Here is a 27,738-nt window from a genome sequence, read left to right as displayed (position 1 = left end):
GACAAATTTGTATTACGACGAATTGACACTGCGACAAATTTGTATCGCGACAAATTGACACTGCGACGAATTGGCTCTGCGACGAATTTGTACCGTGACAAATTGAGGCGCGACAAATTGACCGGCTATGCCCTACGTGAAATGGTCGAGAAAAAAAGTCAATGACGTCACAGGAATATAATTTAAACACAGGAAAAGACAACAACAACAACTAGGAACTCTGTTTATCTCCTCAGTTAAATGTATCTACAGTTCACGATATTTACCGTTATCTTGTAATTGCTTGGTGATTGGATTCATTCAGCAGGTATAGAGAACATAAATCAGTCGAGTCAAGTCAATTGGATTCATTTTGTTTTGTGAATTTGTATTTTGGTTCTAACAAGTATTAAGTTAAATAATATAGGTTGAAAGACAGGCCGGAACTGTGGATAATTTGATCAGATCATGTTTTGTAGTATGTAGTTATTGTCTTGCTACATTTGTTTTGTTTCATGAAAAGAAAATTCCTTGTGCTATATATACTGTGAATATGACATAATATTTGTACATTTTGTTGAAAGGCTTCGCACCTATGTGTGTTTAATATATGTAATACTATATGATTGTGAATATATATATGATAGTAAATATCTCGCACATAATTTTTCGTTATATCTTCTAATTGTATGGTGTTTTTTATATATTCTGATGCATCAAATTGTTTCTTACTGTACAAAACTAACACTAACTTTGTATGTTTCTTTGTTTTTGTGTCTTAAAGCCTTAGGTTGGTGCAAAAGGACATAAACAAATCGATGTAAATGCTCTCGTCGACGTTGATCACTAAATCATCAGCAAATGACAATCATCAAGAGATATAATAATTCCATCCTTCATAGAATTCACTGATTCCTCAGACGGATTCATTCTTCTTTTAAGTAGAGGTCAGTAAATGCACATGAGACCGCTTTATTACTCTCATTTTTTTGGCATCCACAGCATCAGTAGATGCCTTAGCAACTTTTCGTTGGGCTGTTAGACTTCTTTATTTTCCAGTGAGAAAAAGAGATGAGAAAACTTGCTAAGGTTGTCTTTTGATGCTGCAGACGCCAGAAAAAACAACGCCACATAATAATAACAATAAGTGAAACCAATAAGCATAATAATAATAAAAATTATCACTTTCTTTCATAAAAAATATAACGGTATAAACGTAAATAAGCTCTGGATAATAAATAATTCCCCAGGTAAAAATACTCTTATTTTTTGAGTTACAAAAAAAAAAAAAAAAAAAGCTTCCAGAAGCTTTCTTATTTCTGGGTTAAAAGTACATACTCTACGATTTCTGTGAAATAGAAGGCATGACAACAAATGATAACAAAAACAATAAGTATAACGAAACGGTACAACCTGACCTGACAGCAGCAGAAGAAGAATAACCCATGGTTACTGAAACTGGAAAAAGGACAATGAAATGCAACATCTGTTTCAAATTTCGGTGGAAATGAAGTTTAACAACCCTCGTGGGTGGCAAGCCCTCGGGTTGCAACCCTAGCTCAAACCAAGGCTCTTAATGTAGGGTAATTAAAAAAAACTTTTTTGTTTACTGCTCTCCTGTTATATTTTTTCCTTTCTCCATGACACTGTAATAATCGAATCCATTCAGCATACACTACACACATGTAATAATCCACTTATTAAAGTGAAATTCACATGTGTATTAATGAAATTGAACGGGCTGTACACTGGTACTAAATAATTTAAAAAAAATGCCAAATTAAAATTTACCAGAAAAATAAATTCAGTGGGGTTTGAAGTTGCTCTGCACATCGGCCAAACAGAAACAGTTAAACATTGCCAACAATAGTAAAAAAATTGGTGCTGAAATGCAACTGTGAGCAGAATATGCAGTAATGCATGATGAAAGTGAAAAGAGATAAAATTCGACAATGCAATAGTGCAGAAAACAATTTGTTCAATCGCTAATATACATGTGCGAATATGCAAAATAAGACAAGGGGGGAACGTAGTTGTAACATATCACCCGTATGGGCTCACATGTCCCACAAGCTGCTTCAAGCAGGACAGATACTATTCTAACTTTGGCCCAGCTTGCCCCAGGATAATATGAAAAATCCAGTGTGAGAAACTTCTCTGGGAAAAGAAAACTGTAACATCCCTATTGAAAATACATGCAGTCATCCCTTGGTTTACGAACTGTCTCAGGTTGCATACAATTTTGTTTACGAACAACATAAGATGATTTGATTTACAAACTTGTCTTGGTTTACAAACATGCAAGCCAAAAAAAAAAAAACCGGACTAAATACAAAAGAACAGTAAAGGTCTATGGACACACAATGTTTTTTTTTTTCTTTTAAAGTTGTTTTCTTTAAGTATGACTCCTCTTACCCAGCTCATGGATCAGTGTGTCATTTCAAACTTTAAGAAGGTTAACATCTAGAGGTGCTGACATGAAAAAAATATTAGGAGGGCTGAAAAGTACTTGAGTCTTGTATATATACGGGTGTGTGATATACCCTAGTAACTTCAACCACTTCAGAGGTTAATAATTCTGGTGATTTTAATTTCGTATTGTCGTGATGTATTTTTAAAATTTGGTAGTATGAGTTTACCGCCCGTTCAATTCTGTTGGATTATTTCGATTTATTACACGCATTTTGGATTATTTACGTGTTTGTGTCCTAAGGATAATTTCACGTGCATGTGCCCCAACGATTATTTCTGTTTCTAATGGATTATTGCTTTGCCGTTCAGGATGGGGGGAAAAAATGGGTGAGCGGTAAAAAAACCCTTTTTTTATTTCCCTTTCTCAGGGTTATATTAGACTCGGCACTGTTTGGCGCCAAAGCAGTGCCAAGAAGCCGGCAGTAGCCGCTGTGGTGGTCGGGTGGTTATAGTGACGGACTCGTGATGCGAGGATCCGGGTTCGAACCCCACAGTGGTGGTCGGCTGAAGTTGGTTTTTTGTGGTTCCCAACTTCAAGGCGCAAATGCGAGCCGATCTCCCCGTTAAAAAGTCTCGCCACAGAGAGCAACAGTCCTACAACGATAAATCATTCAATCATAACACTTCACTAATCAGAAAAACTGGTGGCAGATGGCAGCACTACGCATAACAAACATTACACAGAAACAAACTTTACGTCAGGTTGCACTACACGTACACGCACATTCCCGCATGTACTGATTCGTTGGGGGGTTCCGCGGGGGGGGGGGGTGCATTTGTGGTGTAGCAGTAGTAGGTAGGGCCTCCAAAAATGGCTCGGGGATCCATGATGTTCTTAGGTCAGTCACCTCGTTGGGCAATTTGCCTGTTGTGGCGTTGTATTTGTATTTGTAAGAAGGGTGCTTATACTGCTTTTTCACCAAATACTGGAGCTCACCTAGGTCATGCATTTTGAAGGATTTCATAAGTTCAGTTTTTCAAATTGTTGGACCTTATTCGTGGCTATAGTGAGATCATCCACATATATTGCAACAATAGTTTTCTTTCCCCCTTTCAATGAAGAATATAGACATGGATATGGATCAACATTCAGTGATTGAAACCCAAGTACCTTGAGCTTTTTGTCAAGTTCTGTGAACCATTGATGACTTGCTTGTTTCTTCAGTCCATATAACTTATTCTTTTTTTTCAAATGACAGACTTTGTGCATTTCATTAATTCTCAGATCAGAAAGTATCTTTTTGGCTTTCATGAAGACTGTTTGATCAGTGTCTGAGCTGTGTTCTAGTTTTATCTCATAGACAAGTTTTTCAAGCATCTCTGGTTTTTCCATGAAAATGTCCTCACCAATTTCTCCATTTATGAATGCTGTAGTCTTAACATCTAGTTGATGCAGATCCAAATCTTCAAGAGCTAATGCCAGTAATAGCCTAATTGAACTTAACTTTGCTACAGGAGCATGTTTCATTGTAATCAAGTTCTGGGCATTGATCATAGCCTTTTGCAACTCTCTCGAGATCTCCATTAGACTTGTACTTGTTCTTCAGAACCATCTTACATCGAATAATGTTAATTGCATTTTCCTTTTGAACAATTTCAAAAGTACCATTTTTTTAAATGTGAAATAATTTTTTTTTCCCATAGCATCAATGCATGACTGAGCATCAGGACTTTTGAGTGCTGCTTTTAATTCACAATAAGCTGACATTTCATAGTCCTTGAACCAAATCTGTGGTGGTCTTGTTCTTTGGAGTCTAGTTTCATCCTTATTTTCAATTTCATCAGGTTGATCTTTATCATCTCTGTATGTTGACTTCCATCAGATTATAAGGATTCATCTTGATCAGAGTTTTCCATAACATCAAGAATTTCACCTATATTTTCATTTGGAATAGGAACTTGAAATTCTGTTTTGTTGGGCACTCTTTTTTCTTTTTCTAGGTCATTAACATTGTTTGAATTCTTGTCATTGTGGAAAAGTGTTCAGTACTTTCACATCTCTGGCTGATTCCATCTGCTTTTTGTTATTCATCCATATTCTATAAGCTTTTGAATATTCCGCATAACTAACAAACAAGCCAACATTACCTCTTGGATCAAACTTCCCCTTCCTTTTCTTGTCTAGGACATAAGGCTTTGATCTAAAAATTTCAAGATGCTTTACAGATGGAATTCTTCCAGTCCATCTCTGAAATGGTGTTTTATGTTTAATCACTCTTGAAGGCATTCTGTTACATAAATAATTTGCAGTATTGATGGCTTCAACTTAGAGTGAAGGTGAAGCTTTAGATTCAATTAGCATGCATCTTGCTTTATCTAGAAGAGTTCTGTTTTTCCTGTCAGCTAGACCATTTTGTCCCGGTTTATATGGCTCAGATAATCTTCTCTTGATCCCACATGCTTTCAGGAAATCGCTCAATTCAGTACTACAGTATTCTCCCACTGCATTGTCACTCTGCAAATGTTTGATCTTTTTGCCAGTGTGATTTTCAACTTAATTTGTATATTCTTTGAAGAATTTCAGTACTTTATTTTTGAGTTTCAGGAAGTACACTCTGCAATATCTGGAACTTTCATCAATGAAAGTTACGAAATACTTTGGTCCGCCAGGAGATGTTACTTCTATCGGCCCATATAACCATCTGAATGCACTATCTTCAACAAGTCTAGTTCTTTTGGATATTTTCTAATCTCAAATGGGACTTTTGTCATCTCTCCTTGAATGCACACTTCACAGTCATCCAGTTTCTCATTTGAATTAAAGTACATTCCTAGGACCGCATTGTTTCTTCGAGCAGACTTCAGATCGACTTCATTGATATGACCTAATTTCTTGTGCCAGGTCATAATCTTGGATTCTGTTGTATATCTTGAATTTTCTGGTCAACTACTATCTTCATATGTGTACAGACCATTTTTTTCAAATGATTTTGGAAGACCATATAACATCATTATACACAGCAGGTCATCCTGGATTGTAACATTCATACCTATCAATTTGTCTACAGTGTTCATAAATATATTGAGATGCTCTCTTGTGTGCACCAGCTTTCTCTTGCATCTTGAATATTATCAATCTCTTTAACAAAATTGCTTTTCTTGCAAGACCAGAACTTTGATAGAGAGATACCTTCTAGCCCCAAAGCAGAATGTTTATTACTGTTCTGTGACTAGCCCTTGGCTGACTGGAAATGTTCTGCGGTAAAAATCCCCATATATGTAATAGTGTTTTTTGTACTTTTTATTAAAATTCTTCTGAATTGTTCTGCAGTAGCGCTAATTGTTCTGCGACGTACGTCACAGATTTTGGCACATTCTACTTTGGGGCCTTCTAGTGTATCCCATATATCTTTGGATGTAGCACAATTTTTCATTTGTTTCAGTTCTGTAGGGCTAATGTATTTTATTCTAAGCAACAAATCAGATCTTGCCTCCATATCTTTGTCAAGCCATTTTTGTCTCTCTTCCTCATCTTCAGTTGGTTCTTTGATTTCCCCATTCACATAATCCCACAGCTTACTTTTAATTACTAAAGCTTGAGCCTGAACTTTCAAGGTATAATTTTCTTTAGATAGTGGCTGTATATGATAACTTGAAACTCTGGTGTTTTCTATTTTTCTAATATATTCAGGCAGACTCACTAACTTGAGCACAGGGCATCATAACCTGAATGAATTTCAAACATTTTATTAAGACATTTAAAGGCAAAGAGAATACAAAAATAGTAAACAAAAAAGACATTGCTACACACATGTAACATAATTCATACTCTGAGGGGGTTGCACAAGATTAAATGAAATACTATTGGGGGACTAACTAGATTAACAACAACATCATGTAAGACTAGCAAAAGTATCAGTCTATAAATGCATTCAAAGCAAAGTACAATAATCACATCAGGCACATGTGAGAAGAATAAGGGGCAAGTGATTTTCAAATATTTCCCATATATAAAAGCGAAGTCCCGTTTATACAACATTCAAGAGGCCAGGTCAAAACATCCTATAAGTGCATACCATCCTATTGGGACTTTCAAAATGAGCCTCTCCTTAATGTATAAGATGTATAAAATTCGATGGTTTTTTGTTTTTTTTGCATCTCCAATTCTGTACAAAAAAAAAAAAACAACCATGGAGTGGGGGGGGGGGGGGGGGGGAAATGCAACCACAAATTATAAAATCGCATTTCAAACCGATGAAAGTATTAAAATTGCCAGAACAATTACCCTTGCTTAAGAAAATTTTCCATCTTTATCTTTTGCAGTCTTATTTTTTTGGCAGTAGATGATTTGCAACCAGCAGCTCGGTCTTTGATTTCATTTCTCTGTTTTATAATCGTTTTCAAAGTACATACGTGATATTCAACTGTTTTGCAAGATCAACTTTCATCATTAATTTAAAATTATTTTTGAATCCTTTCAAAATTTTCAAAACCATACATATCTCTTATAGGCAGACTAGTTCTCTCTCCAAATACTTATAGTGAACATTGGAAGAAAAAATTTCAAACAATTAATTACAATCTCTTGGTAATGAATACTTATTTATATTTCACAATATAAACAAAATTAGTAAAAAAAAATTTAATTATTTAAAAGAAATATGAATATTCTCGATTATTCTTCAATTTTTACATCCAGGATAATATTCTCATTCTCCGAGAATATTCTCATCTCGCATCTCTAGATCCAAGTAGTAAAAATCAAAAATAGTGCTTTTGAAAATGTCACCACTTTCCTTTTTGCATAAAATTTTTTGACTATAATTTTCCTTTAAAAGTGCATTTTTATTCGAATGTTCTGTAGAAATATGTTAGGAAAAAATCCACAGAATTACCCCCTCCCACATACACCTCAAAGCAATATTGTTAGTACCTGTCTATATTTCCAAAACCTGGCTTTTGAATAAGTATTTGTATCTATTTTCCAGTTAAAACATGGAAAACCCAATTTGTCAACACAGTATTTTGTAATTTCTAATGAACCCAAAGTTGTTTATCATAACACATTGCAAGTCTATTTTGAAAATGCACCTTCTGTACCAATCACTGACAAATGTAGATTAATTTTGAGAATTATATTATGAAGCAACGTGTGATTTATGTTCAAGAAGGGCAAAACATGAACCTCACGGAATTAATAGGCGGGACAAAATTCTTATGTAGGGAAAAACACCTTTTTAATACAGCCAGCTTTTCTGATACACTGGTGTAAGAAATTAAGAGAATTTGCAGACTTGGTCGATTATCTCTAGAACTACTGTACCGATTTTAATGAAATTTGATACGTACATACACTGATAAAATACAAAACAAATAACCATTCAATAATTGTAATACACACGCATGATCGTGCTTAACACTCGTTGGAGTCGGAAGGTATGAAACAGCGGTTGCAGAATAAAAAAGCTTTGTTAATAGATGGGTTAATAGGGGGTATGGTCCCCTCTTACAGATATACAGGTCTCGCAGCGTGATTTCGTACTTGAAATAAGGCAGTTTATCATTTCCTGTGGCAATTGGTCCCACTCGTTCAGCAACGCTGTTTTCATTCCCTGAATGGTTCCCGGAGGGGGGGGGGGGGTTGCGAGTTGCAATTGCCCTCCCCAGAGCGTCCCAGACATGCTCTATAGGGTTAAGGTCTGGAGATCTGGCTGGCCAATCCATCCGGCGAATATCCTCACTCTCTAGAAAATCGTCGAGCAGAAGAGCTCTATGTGGACTCGCGTTATCGTCCATTAATATGAACTCAGGGCCAACTGCACCCCTGAAAAGGCGAAAATAGGGCTCCAAGACCTCATCCCTATACCTCACACTAGTCGCCGTGCCTCTTTCAAAGACTTGGAGAGGTGTGCGCCATCCAACATGATGCCTGCCCAGACCTACCATGGACATCGGAGGGTAGGTAGCGGGTCCCTGGTTCTCTCCATATGAACGTACGGCGAGAATCGGTGCTTAGGCTGAACCAGGACTCATCAGTGAAGAGAACGGTCGCCCATTGATCCATACTCCAATTTCTATGCTCTCTGCATCATGATAAATGGACTCTCCTGTCCGTAGAAGTGAGCGGGGCGCAAAGAACCCTCTCTCATGAAGTCTTTTGGAAACAGTCACCCTTGATACATGGGTTCCTGTGGCTGCATACAAGTCACGAGAGAGCTGAGAAGCTGTAGCACTCCTGTTACGCCTCGCTATAATCAACAAATGGCGATATTCTCTGGCCGTCGTGGCTCTTGGACGACCTTGCCCATGCTTTCTCTCGATGGATCCGGTATCCTGGAACTGTTTCCATAAGTTACACATGACGCTGGGCGTTAAATTGAACTCTCTTCAAATCTGGACTTGAGATTGGCCTGCTTCTAGCCTCCCCACAATTCGCCACCTCATTCCATCATCTAAACGTTGGTGGTTACTCATTTTTACTGTTACAATTTGAAATTAACCGATTGCTGCGAAATAACACCAAGAAATTCACAGAGGTGTGCTAGCGAACGAAATGCGTCTTAACTTACGTGTGCTTATAAAGCCTGTTTCTCTACTGGGTCCACCTACACACACGTGTATGCTTACGTATTTGACGTACAAGATTTGAATTTTTGTCTAGAAGCAGTGGTTTTACATTCAGTTCAGTTATTTTCATGAAATTTGATAAAATATGCAAATTCTCTTAATTTATTTCACCAGTGTATTTTTAATCAGATCCACTACAAGGGAAAAAGTGGTCTGGCCCTGTATGTTGAAGAGTGAGGTTGGAACATGGAAATTTATATGGGGACCAATAGACAAACCCACTATTTGGAACAGCTTTGGTATAAGGAACAGGTTGGTGAATTTTGGCGACTTTTTTTTCCGACACCAAATATGTCTGACGGTCCGAGAAAAAGCTGCCAGACACTATGTGCGCCAGAAAAAAAAATCGCCAGCATAGAAAACAGTAAAAAACAATAAAAACAAATGGTATAAACAAAAATACGCTCTGGATTGTTTAAAAAATAAAACCGTGGATAAAAATAAATCAATCCAGGTTTAAATAAAACCCCAACCGTTGTAAATAACAAATCAATTAGGGTTTAAATAAAACCCGGGCATTGTTTAAATGAAGCCGTACCGTTGTTTAAATAATAAATCGATCAGGGTTTAAATAAATCCTGGGCATTGTTTAAATGAAGCTCAGGCCGTTGTTTAAATAATAAATCGATCTGCGTTTAAATAAAGCCCGGACCATTGTTTAAATAAAAAAGCGATCAGGGTATAAATAGCATACGGGCACTGTTTAAATAAAGGGAAAAAAAAAGGGAACAATACAACCTGACCAGCGACGCAAATGTAATCCAAACACTCGAAGCAAGCACAAACTACAAAATGGCTGTACGGGTGTTTGAAAAGACGCGCTACAACAACTAACGCCGCATGGCAGAATTTTTCAGAACAGCGACAACCCAGCAGAACAACACTGAACCAGAGTGCGCCAACGATAGCAACTTATCGCTGGAAAAAAGTCGCCAATTTGGCGTGTCCCTTATTCCAAAGCTGTTCCCACTATTTTGTTGTTAATGCTATTAATTATCAGTTGTGATGGCTACAGCAATAAAGCCAATAACATCCAAACATGGATCAATTTTGAGAATTACATTATAAAGCATATAAAGCAACATGCCATATATGGTAAAGACAGGTAAAATATGTATTTAATGAAATTTATAGACATGGGGGAAAAATTCTATTTACTACTCTATGATTATACACTATTCCCACATTGGTATCAACAATATAATAACCAATTAAATATTTTAAGTTGTGTTATGTGTTGAGAAATTTGTTAATTTGTATGGAAAAATAAATGGACATTTTTTTTAACCTAATAAAGTCTAGCCCAGTTATAATGCCACCACACGTCCCAAAGAATTTTGGTGTTATATCGGGTAATGATTGGAATAGTGTTTCAGAGAGACTTCATTACATAAATTCACACGTTTATAATGAAACACTATCTTTGTCTTATTAGTTATTCTATAAATATTTCAACACATTCAATTTTAAGAGAAAATTCATGAAATTTCAAATACTGTACAATGTTACTTGAATATTTCTTGATATAAAACTTAACACATATTTTACACTTACCTTTGAAATTATTTTAGGTCTACATTACATTATAAAATCCCTACGTTTTTTACATTATAATCCCAATAGAAGATGTGTTCACTGAAAATTTCTGGCGGCAATCAGGGTTGGCACTACAACAGGGGGTGCTATAACAGGGTTCAACTGTACTTTCAAAATATGCAGGAACATTATCACTCACATTTACTGTGAATAAATGTCCCACAACACACACTGTCTACGTTCGTCCCCACCAAACATCTCGACTCGGTTGGTCGCAATATGGCATGAGGCAAGTCCCATGGATGACATATCATTCAAGGTTGCTTGGGATAGATTATTTGTTTTGTCATTGGTTGGTAGTTACAATCAATGCAAGCTGCAGTCCTCACTCTTCTTGGTCATTCAGCAAATTCACATGGATACTGTCAAAGTCATACACGCCTATTGACATGAAATAAAAGCATCATTAGACGTTTGAATTTTTTCAAAATTTGTGAATGTATTTAGTTGAAATTATAACATTAAAAAAAATTTAGAATTTTCATTACTTATACCCTAGCAAGTCTTACCAAGATCTCCACAGATCTTACCAAGGAACCCAGTTTCAGGAGGAGGGAGCATGAAATAAAATATTTCCTTTCACGTAATTACTTGAAGTTCCATCAAAGGCTCCAATGAGAAATATTAGAGTGGGATCAGGGTTAAAGCTACGGTCACATTTTTTGCAAAATGCGAAAGAAAATCATAGAATGCGAAAAAAGTAGTGGCCACTTTTGCAAAAATGCGTACAGGAGGTACGAAACGAATAGACATCCAACCATCAACCATTACATTAGCATTTTGCTAAAGCCTTTTCCCCATTTTCGCTTTTTTGTGAAAGGAATTTTTTTATCCAGCTTAAACCCTGAGTGGGATCCAGTAAAAATTTTATCATAGAAGCCCGGCTCCCCTGGATCTGAGGGGGGGGGGGGTCATGAAATATATTTTCTGTAATTATTCTAAATTCCCTCCAACTGTTTATTCCTTAAAAACTTATGTTGAAGGATAACATTAAAAAATGATTCAAATAGCACAGTGCTAGTATTATTTATCAATTAACTTATTAAAGCCCTATCCCTATGTATAGCACTAAGTTTATGAAAATTGGGATTATGAGATTAACGATTGTTTGCAATAATAATATTACAGAATATTTATCAATGCATTTCATGTAATATTAAAAAATGAACTAACCTGTATGATTTTATGTGCAGCTGTACAGATAGGTCTATACTTAATTCCCCCGAAGCTCGCTGGTGGCCGGATTAGCTGTTGTTTTCTTCAACTATTCTTTTTAAAGGACTTGTGCAACAATATTGTTTATTGCCTTGCCAAGAAATGAATAAAATAAATGTTTAAAATAGAAATTTATCATTAAAAAACTGCACGCACGTGCATGCTAACAGCTGTCAATATGGCGATCAGGGACAAAAAGTTACTGATGGGGAAGAAACAAGCCGGATTGAGATGACGTCACAGCATCGAAAAATCGCGGGCGAAGTCTTCTTGCTCTAGAAGGTGTAGGTAGAGAACCTTTAACCTTCATGTGTTGAAGAATGATTTGAATTCAATTATCTCTGTGTGAGATTTCCAAGGAAACTGGTTTGTGTGCAAGATCATATACACAATTTGATTTTGTAAGGGGTGGGTGGTGCAGGGGTGCAAGAGCTGCGCCAAACTGCGCCGAAATGGTTCTCTTGCTACATGGTGCGCCAAGACGCCAAATCCCTGCGCATTTGCGCCAATTCTTGTTTCTGGTTCGCGTAGGTACCGCTAATGCACTGTAGTGCGTCAAATACCGGGAATTTAGGAAAAAGAAGCATGAAAATTTTGTCCACGGGACGCGTTCTTTCCGAGACACGGAAAAAAAATACGGAGGGAGAAACTTTAATTTTTTTTTCACTTCCCACCATCTACCACAATCGCGTTATGTCGTGACCTTGGAAAGTAGTTCTACTACCTTGAAGTATAAAGTCCTATACTGTTATTGGTTAACCGGCGGGCTATCAAAGTCCCTGAATGAATATGCCGAATTTTCCGATTTCGAAGACCGTTTTTTCTCCTGCAGGTTATATACTGAAAATTACGGTAATTTCGCGGCTGCCAACATGCGTTCTAAGACCGCATACATCGAAAAAAGGATTAGTTTACTCGTTAATTTACCGACATTTTTCAAAGATCATTGGAAAAAAATGGGATCTGTTAAAACTCCAGCTAAAATATTCATAGTTTTGTCATCTAGTCACTATGCGGTCGTGTGATTATCGTCGGCAGTTGCCGATCGTGGCAATTTCACATTGCGAAAATCCGGATTTGGTGAACACAGGGGCAGCTCGAGGAAAACAATTTCTACCCATGTGGAATCTGTTTTTGGCGCTACTGAAGGCGTTTTTTTTTTGGTAAACAAAGCTTTTTTCACCCTTTCAATTCCATTCAGCACCCCTCCTAGAGCGGCGCCCAATATGGCCGCACGGTCCGCCACTGCATTGGTGGGGGAGGGGCATGCTCTTAACAATAGTCAAAGGAAGGAATTTGTACTAGGAGCATGTGCTCATTTTACATAACTTCTGTGAGATACCTTTTTTATATTAATGTCCTACCTTTCCCAAACATGTTGTTGGAGAGAATGAAACGTTTGCACTCCCTCTCGTGCATTGCTGGGATGGTACATTACTCCCTCACGTATTGCTGGGATGTTGCTCAACATTGTATCACCAACAGAACTATTAATTATGTGTGATGAATGGGTTGCACTACAATGCAAATAATTACAAGAAGTGAAATCAGTTCAGAGAATAGATAGATATTGGGCAGACATATTCAAACTTTATAACCTTGAAAGCAGCCCAAAGTTCAAAATTTTGCCAGTTTTGGTGAAGGCTTTTTTATCTTCAGCATACGATAATGCAGACAGTGAAAGAGAGTTCATTGTTAACAAATAAATGAAAGTCTGTTTGAACATTGAAAAATCTGTCCATCCAATGCTTTAATGGAATAAGACATATAAAATCTTATGTTCAAGTGCATGAAAAATTTGAAAAAAATTGTCATTGAGATGCTGAACTTCTGAAAGCGACTCGTGATTCGTAATCTATTAACATGCTATTTTAGGTTGAGAAATTGTTTAAGTAAATAAGGTATTTATATTTTTCTCGTTTTTTGCATTTTGCTTTTAAATTTAATAATTTCTTTAAATTTTGTGAGAAGCTAATTTTTTTTTCACGAAAACCCTTATTATATTTTGCACGCACTTTTTTTGCTATATCAGGATGAATAAGATTTTGGTGTTCAAGCAGCAGAAATTCTTGTTGCCTAGGTTTTTAGTATGCATGTTGCTTAATTTGAAAAGAGTCTCATAATTTTTATTCCTCATTTCAGTAATGCATGTTTTAGTAATGACAGATAAGATAATTCAGAAAAAATTTAAATGGGTTTTAATTTGTGAAGGAAATTTATTTAGAATTATTTGTTTCAACCATTTTTGGCAAAACTTTTTAGGCATTTCACAGAAAAATTACTCCTTATATTGCAGATATAGTTTGTTTTTAGTTCTGCTCCATTTTCAAAATTTCTGCTCCAAAAATGAAATTTGCTGCTCCGAAATAGATGAGGGGCACTTGCACCCCTGGTGGTGGTAAAATATTAATGTTCTGCCTGTAATATGCTTTTCAATGGTTTAATAAACCATTGAAAAGCAGTAATAAATTACAAAAAATTTTCAGTAATAAATTATTACTACAAAATGATATACAGTCACCCCCTCCTCATATTTGCGGTTTTTTTTTCCTTCATCAGATTTTTTTTCAGCAATCATCATTCACGTGGTTTGTTTACAAAATTTGAGTTGTGCATGTTCAGGATGGCTCATTTGTCTAGAGCTACTTATAATGCTCTGAAAAGACAAAAAAAAAGTAAAAACTTTACAAGAAAAATTGGCTATGCTTGGCAAAAGTAAATCAATTGCTGCGGTGGCTCACCATTATTAAATCAACGAATATGGTGAGATATATCAAGAAAAATGAATCTGAAATTCCATCAGCCATGACTGTAGCTGCACCTGTGGCAGTGAAAACTTTGCATCGCTTATGGAATCCATGTGTTTCTCATATCAAAAATGCAGGGTTTTTTTTGTAGGTACAAGAATGCTACAAAGAAGGTAGTCCAATTGATTTTAATATTGTAATGGGAAAAAGCAAAAAGATTAATTTACTCTTCTACAAAAGGAAGGGCTAGTAAAACGTCTATTACATCGGAATTTTATGCAAAAGTTGATTTCATAGGTTTAAGAAACGGTTTGGATTACGCACTGGCTAGAAAATTTCCAAAGACTTTGCATAAAATTATTGAAGAGAAGGGATATTCACCTCAGCAGGTGTTTAACTCTGATGAAACCGCTATTTTGGAAGAAAATGATGCAGAGAACATTTATCACCCAAGAAGAAAAGCGGGCCCCTGGTTTTAAGGCAAGTTAAGGTTAATTTACTATGTTGTTTGTGCAAATCCGTATGGGTACATGGTAAAGCCCACCGTCATTTTCAAATCTTGGAATCCATGAGCATTGAAGGGAAAGGATAAGTCAAAGCTCCCACACAGTATTTTGGATGAACAATAGAAAAGCTTGGACTATGAAAACACTTTTCCTGGATTGGTTTAAATGATGTTTCGTTCTAAAAGTAAGGAAGTACCTTGAGAGTGAAGACATGCCATTCAAAATTCTTTTGATACTGAATAAAACTCTTGGACACCCAGTTGTCAAGGAGTTCAAAGCTGATGGTGTAGGGGTCTGTTATGTCTCCAAATACAACATCTATCATTCAGCCCCTCTTGATCAGGGGTAATGCGAGCATTCAAGGCTCACTATACATGTCACTCAATGAAGATGATTGTGCATGCAATAGAAGAAGATGCAAATGCAGAAAATGTCTTGAAGGTATGGAAGAATTACACTATCGCCTAATGCCATTACTGTCATCACTAGAACCATGGCAGCTCTTAAGAGAGAAATAGTCAACTCGGGTTGGCCACAATATGTGCTTCAGGACACAACCATTTTTACAGAGCCAACTGAAGAGATAATAAAAGACATTGTCACATTAGCGAAATAGGTGGGTGGAGATGGGTTCAATGATATGGATATAGAAGAGAAGTCGAACAGCTAATTAATAGCAATTCAGAGGCATTGACCGAGGAGGAATTAATGCAGTTGATTGCTCATGAAACAAGCGGTACCAGATGAAGGAGATCAAAATAAAGAAGAAGAAGAAGACAAGTTCACCTTGAGTAACATAGCAGAAGAGCTTCACAAGTTCAAATCAGCAATAGATTATTTTCATGATATAGCTCCCTCTATGGTACATTCTTCACGCATAGAAAAATTGGTAGAGGAAGTCTTGTCACCATACTTCAGCATACATGATGATATGAAGAAGAAACGGCAAACAGAAATCACAATGTTATTTCAGAAAACATCAAAAATCAATCGCTGCACCCTTTTTTACATTCCCATATATTTTTGCGTCACCCTGCTCTTCTCATGATGTTCAATAAACGAAATAAACAAAAAAACTATGGTTTCAGTTATTCTCATATTTCTTGTATTTTCCCCACCTCAGAACATAACCCCCACGAATACGGGGGTGGGGGGAACGCTAATTTAGAGTGATATTGGATGGTTTAGAATTATGTATGCGTGTGACAGTGTACACGCTTTTGGTCAGGGAAATTATCAAGCAGATTTTGCTGGGAATCCTGCAGTCTATCATTCAAGTCGGGTCCTATTTGGTACATATAAAATGCAAAATTTTACACACGTATTTTACACATATGCAAAATTTGACGACGATAGATCTGAAATTGTAGATTTGTATAGAGAATACTCAGGCACACAGATAGAAAATGAATTATATATATAGGGTTTTCTTCAGTGAGGCTTTTTTTTCGAATAGACGTCAATCATCATCAGCATCACTCTGAGGGACAAACACTATAGATCATAGTTTCCCAACCTTTTTTGTCCCATCGGCCCACTTCTTCAGAAATTTTTTTTCCCAGAGCCTCCAACGCAATCTAATCCATAGAATCCTATGCTATACCCCTAGCTTCTACCGCCCCCCGGAACATTCCATCACCCCCCCCCCCCCCCCAGGGGACATTAACGCCCATGTTGGGAATCACTGCACTAGATGATCCCCATAGAGATCAATGTTAAAATTGCCGATTTTAGCGTAGAAATGCGGAAATTTAGTGGGGTTTTCCGCCTCATCAATAATTTTAAAAATTGAATTTTTTGATTTTCAAAATATCGAGTTCGCTCAGAGATACGAATGCCAGAAAATTAAATATAAAATAATGACCCAGACCCACTTTTGAGGTGGATGTCCATGCAATAACATTGATTTCAACTTTTTATTTATATCTTCTCAAGCACGGAAATGGGAGTTATTGTCTCCGTATTATTTTATAATATCCAATTATATCAATCCATATAGTTTAGGATGTTTTGAAATTAATTATGGGCCCATACAAATTACATTTAAGAAATTCCGCAGCATTAATCAATCATTTTTTGGAGCAAAAACAGGCAGATCGATAACTTGAACTTAAAAAAAATTTGAAATATCTAGCTCCCATTAAAAAGAAAAAAAAAAAGATTCATTTCTATTTTTCTTTAATTCAGATTTCTTTCTTTCATGAGTTGCATAGGAAGTCACCATATTGGTTACCTTGTATGTCACTCAAGAAAGAGGGAAATATCACATTATCCAAAAAGCCTCATTACTGATAGGAATGAAAAAGTGACAAGCCATTATAAAGGCATTAATTATTATATATATGCTGGGACCATTAAAGAAGTGACAAACCATTGTAAAGTCATACGCATATCTGAAACACATTGCTAGGGAACCATGGTAACCAAAGTAAACATTCCAAAAGTGATTCTTGAGGCTCAGAAGCCATTGTTGCCCGGCAATTTTTTGCCCATTTGGGGCCTGCTCTGACAAAATTTTAAAGTAGCCTATCATTCAAGTCGTATGTATGTAAAATTTAATGACGATCGATCGAAAATTGTAGATCTGTATAGAGATCATAGACACAATAAATTTTATATATGAATCGTTTATTTCAGAAAGGGCAGAAGCCAAAAATTTTTTCGAAATTCATTTTTGATGGGAATGGACTCTGGGGGTAGGTACAAACAGTTTTATCTGTCTGGTTTAAATTTTAAAAAATGTGACGTGTCCTTTCTGAAACAAACGATCAGACATAGATGAAGGACAGTTCAAAACATTTTTTTTTTAATTACTTCGAAGACTTCAAGTTAATATAAATTTTTGGTGGAATTTTGAGATTTGACATTTTTGGTGGAATTTTGAGATTTGACATTTTTGGTGGAATTTTGAGATTTGACATTTTTAGGGAATTTTTTTGCATTTCTATTAAAATTTGCCAAAATTTCAATTTGAAATTAAAATCATTTTTTTTTTTTTTGTCTTTGCCATTGAATACATCAATCGAAGTAAATCAATTAGTTTCTTTTGAATGCATATTCCATTAATGGAACAAGGGAGTAGGATTCGCATCCAAAATATATATATAATGTGTGTTGGGCTGCTTCTGTATTCTCGTTTGAACTACTGTTTATTCATTGTGCAGAGGGGCAAATTCTTGGTAAGATGAGATTCAAACCCAGAGAATGGGCTGTTTGGGTTGGATTGTTTATATTGGGTGCTGTCCTCCCCTTCCATTCTCGAATGTCATACTAGTTATTCAAACTGAGATATATGTGAAGTATCTGCTGGAGAACTTGAAAACATAGGGAACTATTTTTTTTTTTTTCAAAAGTGGTTTAGAGACAACAGTTTCGGCTGATATATGCAAAATACTGGGTATATTTAGTGATGAAAGATAGAGAGATATGAGAATAAAGTGTTAAAACCTCCAGAATCTTGTTCTTCATGATGATCCAAAGGAGATTACCATTCTTGTGATTCAATTACAATTTTCTGGGCTGTGGTAGCTGTTGTGTTGCATCAAACTATTACACTCAAGGAACCATTGACCTGCGTAAAAAGATAATAATACGCTAACAAAAGCAAAATCGATGTACCGCAGCCTCAAATCTTGAAAAAATATAATGAAGGGATGTGTGGTGATAATGTAAAGGACAAACATCTCGGAAGTTACAGATGCAACCAAAAATTAATAAATGGTGGTAGAAGTTGCTCAGCAATGCTATCTATGTCCTGTTGGATTTTAATTTTATTTCAAAACAAAAAATAACTGCTTGTTAACTTAAAATTGATAGTTCTGTGTTTAAATGCTTAAATGAATCCTTACTTTGCAAACTTTTGATTGAAATTTTTGGTCAAATTATAATCAATTTTAATCATATTGATCAGATCTGTAAACTCGTCTAAAATTTTTACCATGATCAACATTTCATTCAATATTCGATTCAGGGCCGCGTAAATAGGATTTTTATATAATAGCCATATAGGCCTCTAATTCCAAACCTAAGTCAGACCAGCCCTTTGGAAAACATTACACTTTTTTTTAGGGAAAAGGCTCTCGGATATACTTTCTAGCTTGATATGGGAGAAATTTATAAACTACAAATATATAATCTATTCTTAATTTTTCTTAACTTTGGATTTCTCGTATTTTATGGTATTTTTTATAATGGTATTTCTTTTTTTACATGTGTTTTATTTATATATTTTTTCTCATCTTTTTTTAATTTTTTAACTTTTTCTCTAATTTTTTTTCACTCACCTTGCTGGGCATTTTACCCTTTTTCTTACTTCAGATTTTATATTTGATATTAGAATCATTGTTGAGAGCATAATTTCAATACCATGCTCAGAAACTGATTTACTCAGATTGACTTATAGAAGATATAATGATAACTAGAGCCCGGATTATATGCACTAAAAAAGTGGCAAAATATGCTCTAAAAATATGCAAATATGCACTTAAAATTGAAAAAATATGCACTTATAAATGCAAAAATAAGCACTTAAAATACAAAATGTGCACTGAAAATTCCAAAATATGCATTAAACACCCCAGAATATGCATTAGAAATCTTGAAAAAGTCAAAAATTCCGAAATATGTATAAGAAAAGAGAAAATATGCATTAAAAAATACACCAAAAAATACGCAAAAATACGCAAAAAAAAGCGAATGTGTTTTTAAAATACATTTTTTCTATTAGTGCATATGTATTTCATTTTTACCAAAAAATATCCCCTCCTATATATGTATACAGCATAGCTGCCAAGTCTCCCGAATTTTTCGGGAATCTCCCGAATTTTAACTTCATCGCTCGACCTCCCGAAAAGTTCTTAAATCTTCCGAATTTTTACGAAAATCCCAAAAATCCCTAATTGTCCGTAAACATTCCCTACTTCATTAAAAAAAATCCCCGCTTATGAAAACAATCCCTAAGAAATTTCTTGTGGGGCATCAAGCCTCTTTTTTTTCCCCTTTCAAAATGGCGTCATACGTCGTAAATGGGGAAATTCCCTTTTTAAGGAAGTTTTACAAACCCTCTGATGGTAACAAGGAAGTTGCTTGTCTTATCCTGCAGGGAAATGGCTTAGCAACCAATAGTCCTGGATAATAATTGAAGATTATAGTGACGCGTATATGGTCAAAATTTCTTTTGTTGAAGTTACGTACGTGCGATATAACAAAGCATGAATACTGATAAGCAAAAACATATTTAATCAATTTTAAAGATACTTATTCCGATGAATTTCCTTTCATCAAACGTTCCAGAAGAGGGGCCGACTTTTCCTTTTTTGTACAAGTTGTGTTACGGACATAAACATCGGTCATGGAAAGAATGCCATCATCAGTTGTGAAGTGAAAAAAAAAAACATCAAGTCACAAAAAGTCAGTGTTCTTCAAAAATTGACGGTGTTTTCCCTTCATCTTCCGATGATTTTGGGGTCATTCGCGCAGAATGTTTGTTCACAGCGTTTCTGATTGAACACAATATTTATTTTTACATCATTGAAGTTTTGGCCTCCAATTTCACTACTTTTTTACGTAGGAATTTTATTCCCAAGGGTTTAACTTCTCTGTGTGTAAAATCTCTATTTTAATTTGACTTCAGTTTTTGAGTAGGGATTTTATTCCCTACGCTTTAACTTTTATGTTTGGAAAATCCCTATTTTATTTGGAAAAATCCCTATTGTATTTATTAGGGAGTGGTTTTAGCATAAAATACGGGTGTGCGCGAAAATCTCCCGAATTTTCATTTTCAAAAGTTGGCAGCTATGGTATACAGCATATGCAAATAACTTCTACATATTTTTTATTCAGTCATTTTTTTAGTTTTCAGTTTGTTGTAGCTGCTCAATAACGAAAATAGCAGTAATAAAAGAATTTCGACACTATTTCTAAAAACAAAATTAACATTTTGACACAGCTCTAGAAATAGCCCTACAATAAAACAGTAAGTCATAAAATACTTTATAAATATGTATTAATTCACTAAATTTCACATACGGGGAAAAAAATTGATGTTATGAAAATATTATGAACAATATTTATTTGGAAAATTATAAAAAAAAAATTGAGTGAGCTTAAGTAAACCTTCAAAAATATGCACTTATACTGGAAATTCTTTGATTTTATGCATTTATATGCATTAATGCTAAAAAAGACCAAAATATGCAAATGCATATAATCCGGGCTCTAATGATAACTCTATCTTTTTCCAGGTAATTTAAAATCCTCATCAGAATCTGGAGGAAAAGCTATTTCTGTACAAGTCAACAAACAACGACAGTATTTAAAGCAATATTGAACCAGACGGGAAACTTGGTGAATTGCAAAGGATCTACTCACCTGTTTAAATATATCTCCAATATTCTTCTCTTTTGAAATGGATGAATAAACTTTCATGAAATAATATAATGAAAATGATGCGGATAAAGAGAATTCTAGTTCACTCTGATCCCAGCTACATCGAGTGAAAAGCATTCCGAACCCATTTCTCATGATCACTTTGATATTGAAGATTCTCTGCATAAATGTGGGTACTACAGGAAATCATTTTCGAAGCGATCTGAATTTAAGGTTCACAAAAGATTTCACACTAGAGAGAAGCCAGATGATTGCGACATTTGTGATTAAACATTTTTGCAAAACGGTGGTTTAAATACACGCATAGGAGAAAAGCGGCATGACTGCGGTTATTGTGGTGAAAAGTTTTCTCAAATAGACACTGAAAAAACACAAAAGAGTTCGCACTGCAGAGAAGCCACATGAGTGCGATGTTTGTGGCAAAATGTTTCCTCGAACCAGTAATTTAAGCAGACATAAAAGAGTTCACACTGGTGAGAAGCCATATGAGTGCGATGTCTGTAATAAATTATTTTCTCGGATCAGTAACTTAAATGAACATAAAAGAGTTCACACTGGTGAGAAGCCGTATGAGTGCGTTGTCTGTAATAAACTATTTTCTCGAATCAGTCATTTAAACGTACATAAAAGAGTTCACACTGGTGAGAAGCCATATGAGTGTGATTATTGTGGTAAAACGTTTTCTGAAACTGGCACTCTGAAGCAACACAAAAGAGTTCACACTGGAGAGAAGCCACATAAGTGCAATGTTTGTGGTAAAATGTTTTCTGAAACTGGCACTCTGAACAAACACAAAAGAGTTCACACCGGAGAGAAGCCACATGAGTGCGATGTTTGTGGTAAAACGTTTTCTCATACTGGTAATCTAAACAAACACAAAAGGGTTCACACCAGAGAGAAGCCACATGAGTGCGATGTTTGTGGTAAAACGTTTTTTCAAACCAGTAATTTAAGCAGACATAAAAAAGTTCATACTGGTGAGAAACTATATAAGTGTGATGTCTGTAATAAATTGTTTTCCCGAATCAGTTATATAAACATACATAAAAGAGTTCACACTGGTGAGAAGCCATATGAGTGTGATGTCTGTAATAAATTGTTTTCTCGAATCAATAATTTAAATGTACATAAAAGAGTTCACACTGGTGAGAAGCCATATGAGTGCGATTATTGTGGTAAAATGTTTTCTGAAACTGGCACTCTGAACAGACACAAAAGAGTTCACACCGGAGAGAAGCCACATAAGTGCGATGTTTGTGGTAAAAAGTTTTCTGAAACTGGCACTCTGAACAAACACAAAAGAGTTCACACCGGAGAGAAGCCACATGAGTGCAATGTTTGTGGTAAAACGTTTTCTCATACTGGTAATCTAAACGAACACAAAAGAGTTCACACCAGAGAGAAGCCACATGAGTGCGATGTTTGTGGTAAAACGTTTTCTCGAACTAATAATTTAAGCATACATAAAAGAGTTCACACTGGTGAGAAGCCGTATGAGTGTGATTATTGTGGTAAAACGTTTTCTGAAACTAGCACTCTGAACCAACATAAAAGAGTTCACACCGGAGAGAAGCCACATAAATGCGATGTTTGGGGTAAAACGTTTTCTGAAACTGGCACTCTGAAGCAACACAAAAGAGTTCACACCAGAGAGAAGCCACATGAGTGCGATGTTTGTGGTAAAATGTTTTCTCGAACCAGTAATTTAAGCAGACATAAAAGAGTTCACAGTGGTGAGAAACCGTATGAGTGCGTTGTCTGTAATAAACTATTTTCTCGAATCAGTCATTTAAACGTACATAAAAGAGTTCACACTGGTGAGAAGCCATATGAGTGTGATTATTGTGGTAAAACGTTTTCTGAAACTGGCACTCTGAAGCAACACAAAAGAGTTCACACTGGAGAGAAGCCACATAAGTGCAATGTTTGTGGTAAAATGTTTTCTGAAACTGGCACTCTGAACAAACACAAAAGAGTTCACACCGGAGAGAAGCCACATGAGTGCGATGTTTGTGGTAAAACGTTTTCTCATACTGGTAATCTAAACAAACACAAAAGGGTTCACACCAGAGAGAAGCCACATGAGTGCGATGTTTGTGGTAAAACGTTTTTTCAAACCAGTAATTTAAGCAGACATAAAAAAGTTCATACTGGTGAGAAACTATATAAGTGTGATGTCTGTAATAAATTGTTTTCCCGAATCAGTTATATAAACATACATAAAAGAGTTCACACTGGTGAGAAGCCATATGAGTGTGATGTCTGTAATAAATTGTTTTCTCGAATCAATAATTTAAATGTACATAAAAGAGTTCACACTGGTGAGAAGCCATATGAGTGCGATTATTGTGGTAAAATGTTTTCTGAAACTGGCACTCTGAACAGACACAAAAGAGTTCACACCGGAGAGAAGCCACATAAGTGCGATGTTTGTGGTAAAAAGTTTTCTGAAACTGGCACTCTGAACAAACACAAAAGAGTTCACACCGGAGAGAAGCCACATGAGTGCAATGTTTGTGGTAAAACGTTTTCTCATACTGGTAATCTAAACGAACACAAAAGAGTTCACACCAGAGAGAAGCCACATGAGTGCGATGTTTGTGGTAAAACGTTTTCTCGAACTAATAATTTAAGCATACATAAAAGAGTTCACACTGGTGAGAAGCCGTATGAGTGTGATTATTGTGGTAAAACGTTTTCTGAAACTAGCACTCTGAACCAACATAAAAGAGTTCACACCGGAGAGAAGCCACATAAATGCGATGTTTGGGGTAAAACGTTTTCTGAAACTGGCACTCTGAAGCAACACAAAAGAGTTCACACCAGAGAGAAGCCACATGAGTGCGATGTTTGTGGTAAAATGTTTTCTCGAACCAGTAATTTAAGCAGACATAAAAGAGTTCACAGTGGTGAGAAACCGTATGAGTGCGATGTCTGTCATAAATTATTTTTTCGAATCAGTCATTTAAACGTACATAAAAGAGTTCACACTGGTGAGAAGCCATATGAGTGCAATGTCTGTAATAAATTATTTTCTCGAATCAGTCATTTAAACGTACATAAAAGAGTTCACACTGGTGAGAAGCCGTATGAGTGCGATTTTTGTGGTAAAACGTTTTCTGAAACTGGCACTCTGAACAGACACAAAAGAGTTCACACCGGAGAGAAGCCACATGAGTGTGACGTTTGTGGTAAAAAGTTTTCTGACACTGGCACTCTGAACAAACACAAAAGAGTTCACATCGTAGAGAAGCCACATGAGTGCGATGTTTGTGGTAAAACATTTTCTCATACTGGTAATCTAAATGAACACAAAAGAGTTCACACCAGAGAGAAGCCACATGAATGCGATGTTTGTGGTAAAACGTTTTCTCGAACCAATAATTTAAGCATACATAAAAGAGTTCACACTGGTGAGAAGCCGTATGAGTGTGATTATTGTGGTAAAACGTTTTCTGAAACTAGCACTCTGAACCAACATAAAAGAGTTCACACTGGAGAGAAGCCATACGAGTGCGATGTTTGTGGTAAAATGTTTTCTCGAAATGGTGATTTAAATAGACACAAAAGAATTCACACCAGAGAAGCCACATGAGTGCGATGTTTGTGGTAAAATGGTTTCTCGAATCAGTCATTTAGGTGTACATAAAAGAGTACACACTGGAGAGAAGCCACATTCAAACTAATCCCACGTTGCTCACCAAAATAGATGCTGAGAGAAACGTCCTGGCAGTTATATAAGTGCATTTATTACAATTTTCCTCTCTCTATTTCAATCCTACATGTATTTCATGTCCACAGCACACGTGCGTACTCACGATTCTCACCGAATGAGGTGCTAAGCGAGATGGCCCGGATGTGGTCCCTAATTCTGTATATTACCACACATGACATTTTTATTTTGTATATTTTTATCAGATCCAGGAGAGAGCGTGAACTCAGCCCAGTAAAACTGATGCTGGCTTCTAGCCCACAAGTTTACAAGGCCAATTGAATCCCTTTGCTCACCAACAAAGTGTTAAGTGAGATGATTCACTGCGATGGATATTTTATATTATAAAATAAGATTTTCGTTTTGTTTGTTTCTTGTATCCTATGTATATGATATGACAATTGTAAGATAACAGATGCATGCCCCCCCCCCCCTTTAATTGCTTTTATATAAAATATACCTGATGAAACCCCAGAACTTTCTCCAACCCCATTTTGTCTGTTATCACCACAAAATCTGTTAATTGCAACAATACCCAAATGTCTGGGGAAAATATATTGTAAACATTTTGTATGTGAATTTTTTTTTTATCGACTTAAAATAAAGTGTTCCGGACTCTGTGATGAAGCTGGGCTGGAAGGAATCTCGGGAACGGGATATGTCCAGTGGCAAAGTCCTGCCGTTCATTCATTCAGATCCATGGCCCCCAGGCCGAAAAATTTTGCGCATCTCCCCGAGATGAGATAATGGGGTTTTTTTTTTGCAGTAAAAAAAAAAACGAAACCTCTTTCGGGAAGGAAAAAAATTCTGAGTGAATGGTTTCCCCCATGGGCAGAGATACGCCCCGCCCCCCCCCCCCCCCAGCGTCAAAGGTGGAGTTGACTGATCTAATTTATACATGTATATATAAAATGACATCATCATGCTCCCCAGACTTACAAGTCTCTCCGCCTACGCTCCCCAACGAGAAAATCCTACGTACGCTAAGGAGTTTGCATATACAGTAAAACATCGCTACAACGACACTCGATGATAAATGCCTTTACAATGATAATTTTTAAATCTTGTTTGGAATTGCCTAGTATAATGTTCAACTATCGATACAGCGATATATCTTTCACTACAATAAATCCCCTCAATAACGATATTGTTTTATAGAATTTGAAACCAGTATACAAAGATATTTTTTTATATTTCGCTTGAAATTAACCTGCTGTATATTTTTAAATTCTTCAAAAGTTTTTGTTCTTTCGATCGTGTTTGATAAACATTGGTATTTTGTGCTGTCTACCTTTCAAAAGTGTTTATTAAGTTACAGTGAAGCTACTTTCTGTGTAGTACACAAAAGGGCTGTGCAGTAAATCATTTTCTGGTATGGAAGTTTTTGGTGGTCCATGGTCACAGGGCCATAAGTGGGGTGAGGAGAACTAGTAGGTCTCTTGCCCGGGCCAGAAGGGGGTGCACCATCACCTTTTAACGTCTCATTGAACATTAAATGGGGGTGATAAAATATGTGCTTACCTCAGCTGGTCAAGCATCTAATTTCGGTCCTGGTGGTCAGTATTCAATGTCAAAGTCTTTCAATTTAACGATAACAGTTCTACTATGATATTTTTCTTCGTCCACAGAGTATCGTTATATCGAAATTTCACTTAGTTTTATTATCAATATACACAGCGTCAGGGGCGTAGCCAGAAATTTCGTTCGGGGGGGGACCAAAGTGACAGAAAAATGGATTTGGCCATCTTTTTCCCTTTTTTCGGTCATTTTCTCACATTTCGGGGGGGGGGGGGGGACCAGACCCCCAAGTCCCCTCCCCTGGCTACGCCCTTGCACAGCGTCAAATTTACCCTTAGTTTCTCTCAGATAAGATATCCACCGCATCTTGTCAGTTTCTTCGCTCATCAAGCAAGTATACTCATACTATTCTGCAACACTGTTGGACATAATGTAATTTAAAAAAAATTATTCAGAAAATTTTTTTTTTGCCCTTTCGGAGTAATTTCAATATTTATAGAACAACCCTTCAAACAATTTGAGCTAGGTCAGTGATCTCTCACTTATACGTTTCTCTCGGTCAAAGATATGCTATTCCATTATACGCTTCTCTCACTTATGCATCTTTTTTTTCCTGTTCCCTTCCGCCGACGAAGTGAGAGATTACTGCATATTTTATGTTTAAAAAAAACATTATTGACTTGGTTTTGAAACAGAGATTTACCGTTGCAAAAAGGTTTCACGTCCAGAACTTGCGGTGGCCCACTAGTTAATGAATGAATTCAAATGAATGAAAAATAAAGACCTAACTCAAGTTACTTATTTATTCCATATTCTTACATATTCGTCATATTAATGGAAATTTTTTCAACATTTCAAAATGTCTGTTCTCGTCAATGCCGCAAAAAGGGTTAAATATACTGTACACTGGTATGCAAGAGAGCCTAGGTATGAGTCCCGGTGGAGACAAGATGACTTCTTTTCGAGTTCACCTCAGCATAATTTTCAGAAAATATGTTTTCTTGATATCTTGGGCTGAGAAAAGCTGTCTATCTGTTTC

The 27,738-nt window shown here is 36.1% G+C and overlaps 1 protein-coding gene across 2 annotated transcripts; it reads left to right on the top strand.

Moving 5' to 3' along the window:
- The first annotated feature begins 229 nt into the window (after positions 1-229).
- On the top strand, positions 230-26,017 carry LOC149065173 (uncharacterized). Of its 2 annotated transcripts, none has more exons than XM_089254349.1 (3): positions 230-307; positions 764-926; positions 21,325-26,017. In XM_089254349.1, exon 3 carries the CDS (start codon positions 21,894-21,896, stop codon positions 25,062-25,064), a length of 3,171 nt encoding a protein of 1,056 aa, XP_089110475.1. In that variant the 5' UTR covers positions 230-307; positions 764-926; positions 21,325-21,893; the 3' UTR covers positions 25,065-26,017. The 2 variants fall into 2 exon arrangements, with proteins under 2 accessions (XP_089110475.1, XP_089110474.1); XM_089254348.1 differs by having other exon boundaries at positions 253-457.
- The last annotated feature ends 1,721 nt before the right edge of the window (positions 26,018-27,738 follow it).

This window comes from Pholcus phalangioides, unplaced genomic scaffold (assembly GCF_987345545.1).
Source record: "Pholcus phalangioides strain wild (caught in Gottingen) unplaced genomic scaffold, Ppha-v1.0 ptg000041l_1, whole genome shotgun sequence".
Classification (NCBI taxonomy): Eukaryota; Metazoa; Arthropoda; class Arachnida; order Araneae; family Pholcidae; genus Pholcus; species Pholcus phalangioides.
This window is presented reverse-complemented; position numbering and strand designations above follow the sequence as displayed.